The following is a 4,435-nucleotide window of genomic DNA, read 5'->3' on the forward strand; positions in this document are numbered from 1 at the left end:
AAAAATATTTATATTAAAAAATTTAATCCTTTTTACCTAAAATTAATCAAGAACTAAAAAATCATAGAGATTAAAAATATTAATTCTAAAACATCACCAAGGAATTTTATGAATAACTTAGGAATTTCAATTATCTCTGAAGTTGATTTTTTTTTTAAAAAAATTAAATTATATAAATTAATTATAAAAAATAACATTTTTTTCCAATTTTCATATAAAAAATATATTATTATTATTATTATTATTATTTACCTTAGTACTTGGGCATGGCATGCACTCATTGAGTTCTTTTCCTTTTTTGGCCTTTTTCTTTTATCTTTCTCTTTCTTTCAGGTTTCTTATACACTTCATCACACTCTCTCTAACCTTACTCTGTCTCTTCTCTTCCATTGCTGTTCTTTGTTCTTCGTTCTTGTTCTTCTTCTTGTCTCTCTTCGGACAATGTCTATTGGCTAGCCTCAAAAGTTCTATTTTTTTTCTATTACAATCCAACCCTTTTCCTCAGACATCACAAAATGTTTCTAAAAAATCTTTTCTTTTTCTTATTTTTTGTCTTAATCTTCCTCCCTTCCTCAAAACCAGATCTCGCCGCCGACCGCTCTGCTCTTCTTCTTCTTCGCTCCTCTGTCGGCGGCCGCACTCTCTTCTGGAACATATCCCAGTCCACCCCTTGTTCTTGGGCTGGCGTTGGCTGCCAGGGTAATCGTGTTACTGTCCTCCGCCTCCCTGGAGTGGCCCTTTCTGGTCAACTTCCTACTGGCATTTTCTCTAACCTTACTCAGCTTCGTACTCTCAGTCTCCGTCTCAATGCTCTCTCTGGTCAGTTGCCTTCAGATCTCGTTGCTTGTACCAATCTCAGGAACCTCTACTTGCAAGGAAATATGTTCTCCGGTGAGATCCCTGAGTTTCTCTTTACTTTGCATGATCTTGTGCGGCTTAATCTGGGTGAGAACAACTTCACCGGTGGGATCTCCATGGGTTTTGGAAATTTTACCAGGTTGAGAACTTTGTACCTGGAGAACAACCGGTTATCTGGGTCAATTCCGGATTTGAAGATGGAAAAGTTGGAGCAATTCAATGTGTCAAATAATCTGTTGAATGGCTCTATACCTGAAAGGTTTCGGGCTTTTGACTCCACTTCTTATCTGGGTAATTCTCTATGTGGTAAACCTCTTGATTCTTGTGCTACTGATGCAAATGGTACTGTGGTGGTGCCCAGTTCACCAACTGAAGACGCAGGCAATGCCGGTAAAAAGAAGAAGCTCTCCGGTGGTGCTATTGCGGGTATTGTGATTGGATCTGTAGTTGCGTTATTCTTGCTTCTTTTGATTTTGATGCTCTTGTGCCGAAAGAAGGGTAGCCAGAAATCAAGATCCATTGACATAGCGTCGATTAAGCAGCAAGATTTGGCACTTCCAGGAGATAAACCTATTGGGGAGGTGGAGACTGGTAGTGGACACGGTAATGGTAATGGATACTCAGTTGCTGCTGCTGCAGCGGCAGCAATGGTGGGGAATGGAAAAGGCGGAGGAGGGGAAGTGAACGGAGCTGGAGCTAAAAAGTTGGTGTTTTTCGGCAAAGCTTCAAAGGTGTTTGATTTGGAAGACTTGTTGAGAGCTTCGGCGGAGGTTTTGGGAAAAGGAACATTTGGAACTGCGTATAAGGCAGTGTTGGAGATGGGAACAGTGGTGGCTGTGAAAAGGTTAAAGGATGTGACCATTTCAGACAGAGAATTCAAGGAGAAGATTGAAATGGTGGGAGCCATGGATCATGAGAGTTTGGTCCCCTTAAGAGCTTACTATTACAGCAGGGATGAGAAGCTTCTTGTTTATGATTACATGCCTATGGGAAGCTTATCTGCTCTTTTGCATGGTGAGTATTTCTTAGTTTTTCCCTTTTTGTTTCATATCATGTTCAGCTTTTCTATTTGGTGAATGATTGTGGAGATCTCTGTTGTAATTATCTCTTCAATCTGAATTCCTCTGGCCATGCAATGATGGACTGATATAGATTTTGTAATTCTTTTGAATTATGTCTAAGGAGCCTTCTGAGTCTTTTGCCCATGGATTTGTTTAAATCGGCTTGTTTCTTGTGGAACAATGTGGGTTTTGCTGAATGTGTAGAGGTCAATGTAATTTGTCATTTCTTGTTTGATATTTTCTTGAAACTCACTAATGGGTAACTTCAAATATTCCCTTTAGGTGGAGTTATCTAGTTGTGTTCTTGCATTGATTTAATTGTCATGGAATTCACATTGTCTTATTTACATCAATGTTTTGTTGAACTATTCTTTTCATGCTTTGTTTTCTGTAGTTTTGGTCTGTTAGATGACAGTTTTGGCTTGATTCTTTACATTTTGCTTCATTAAATTTATTTTCACCATTGTTCTTTCTCGTAATCCTTGACCACAGGGAACAAAGGAGCTGGTAGGACTCCTTTGAGCTGGGAAATTAGATGTGGTATTGCCCTTGGAGCAGCCCGTGGCATCCAATACCTACACTCTCAAGGTCCTAATGTCTCCCATGGAAACATCAAATCATCCAATATACTTCTCACTCAATCCTATGAAGCTCGAGTATCTGATTTTGGTCTTGCTCACCTTGTTGGTTCTTCCTCTACACCAAACCGAGTTGCTGGCTATCGAGCACCGGAGGTGACTGATCCTCGCAGAGTTTCCCAGAAAGCTGATGTTTATAGCTTTGGTGTGTTGCTATTAGAGCTGCTGACTGGAAAGCCCCCGACCCATGCCCTTTTGAATGAGGAAGGTGTAGACCTTCCTAGATGGGTTCAGTCCATAGTTCGAGAGGAATGGACTTCAGAAGTGTTCGATCTTGAGCTCCTCCGCTACCAAAATGTCCAAGAGGAGATGGTTCAGCTCTTGCAGCTTGGAATAGATTGTGCAGCCCAATACCCTGATAATCGTCCATCAATGTCTGAAGTAACTAGACAGATTGAGGAGTTAAGCCTATGCAGCCTACGGGAAGATCAAGATCAACAGCCAGATATAGTTGATGCGGATGATAACTCTTCGCGATGAGTAGGCTGCATCAGCATCACTCCAAGGATTGTAAAAGGATCTTCATTGCTTTGTTTATGCCCGTAATTATCATGTTTAATCCTGCTCTTGATTCTAGTTCGATATGGGGCTTATCTTCTTTAATTAGAAGCCAACTATCATATTTTTTTTTCTCCTTTTCCATTGTACTAGCTTTCCTTTTCTTTCCTTTTCTTTCTTTTTCATTAATACTTTGAGGAAGATATCTGCTGTATTTGTTCTTGTTGGGTGGTTGTAATTATTACTTTGTTTTTTTTTTCTCCCCTGCTTTTGATGCTACTTTTCATCTGTTTAGATGGAAATGCTTTAGTTGCTTTGAATTGTTGCTTGTGATCTGTTAAGCTTTTCTTTATTGCAAGAAAAAAAAATTGTTAAGATTTTTCTGTCTGTTTACTCATTTATATTAGAAAATTAGCTATGCAGACATGTATGCATGATTAAAATTAAGGATGATGAAACATTCTTAATTGCAACCAAGAACAAGTTTGACATGTTTTGAATTTGAAATCTCAGCTGATGTTTTAAGCAGGCATTTCTGGTGGATATTTCAGAAGTGGGATTCTTTAAATTTTTTTTTTTTTTGTCAAATTTTGAAAAAAAAAAAAAGAGTGGAAGTTTGTGTTCTGAGGTGGATGGTGAAAGCTTTAAGGTGGTGGACCTAACTGTTGGATATAAATAAAAAGTGGGGTCAGCTGTAAAAGGTAGATAATTCTGATATTGTGGTCCAATGTGGAAATTGGCACTTGGCATCCTAAGGCTCAAGGATTTGGATCTTTCTCACATAATTTTTTCTTTTTTTTAAAAAATTATTAATTCATCATTTAATTTTGAAATTTACATTAACATATTTTTAAAATTTTAAAAAATTGATTAATTAGTTATTTTATTAATTTTAACTATTAAATTTTTTATAATAAAAAAATTATTAAATTCATAATTTTATAAAAATATCTACAAATTAATTTCTTTTGCATTGATTTCCTGACTTTTTTTATAAATTTTAACGATTAAATAAATAGAGTTAATTTTTAAAATTTAAAAATATTTTAATATATTTTTTAAAATTGAAATATTAATTAATAATTTTCTCCATACTATAAAAATAAAAACAATAATTTTTTAAATATTTATTAATTAATCTATCATATTCAAAATATTTAAATTTTTTTATAATATTTAATGTTTAAAAATTAATAGAGAGATAATTTTTAAAATATTTTAATATAAATTTTAAAGTTAATGAATAAATTAATAAGTTTTATTAAGTAATATTTAAAAAAAAAAGAAATTGATAAAATGGCAGAAAAGTGGTAAATAGGCAAATTTCCAACATGGGATTTGTGTGGTGGTGTACTATTTTGTCAATTATTGAAAAAATGT

At 35.3% G+C, this 4,435-nt stretch overlaps 1 protein-coding gene across 1 annotated transcript; it reads left to right on the top strand.

Moving 5' to 3' along the window:
* The first annotated feature begins 276 nt into the window (after positions 1-276).
* LOC110617756 (probable inactive receptor kinase At1g48480) lies at positions 277-3,315 on the top strand. The gene is made up of 2 exons (XM_021760740.2): positions 277-1,872; positions 2,412-3,315. The coding sequence occupies exons 1-2, from the start codon at positions 516-518 to the stop codon at positions 3,035-3,037; spliced, it is 1,983 nt and encodes a 660-aa protein (XP_021616432.1). The 5' UTR covers positions 277-515; the 3' UTR covers positions 3,038-3,315.
* The last annotated feature ends 1,120 nt before the right edge of the window (positions 3,316-4,435 follow it).

This window comes from Manihot esculenta, chromosome 6 (assembly GCF_001659605.2).
Source record: "Manihot esculenta cultivar AM560-2 chromosome 6, M.esculenta_v8, whole genome shotgun sequence".
In the NCBI taxonomy this organism is placed as follows: domain Eukaryota; kingdom Viridiplantae; phylum Streptophyta; class Magnoliopsida; order Malpighiales; family Euphorbiaceae; genus Manihot; species Manihot esculenta.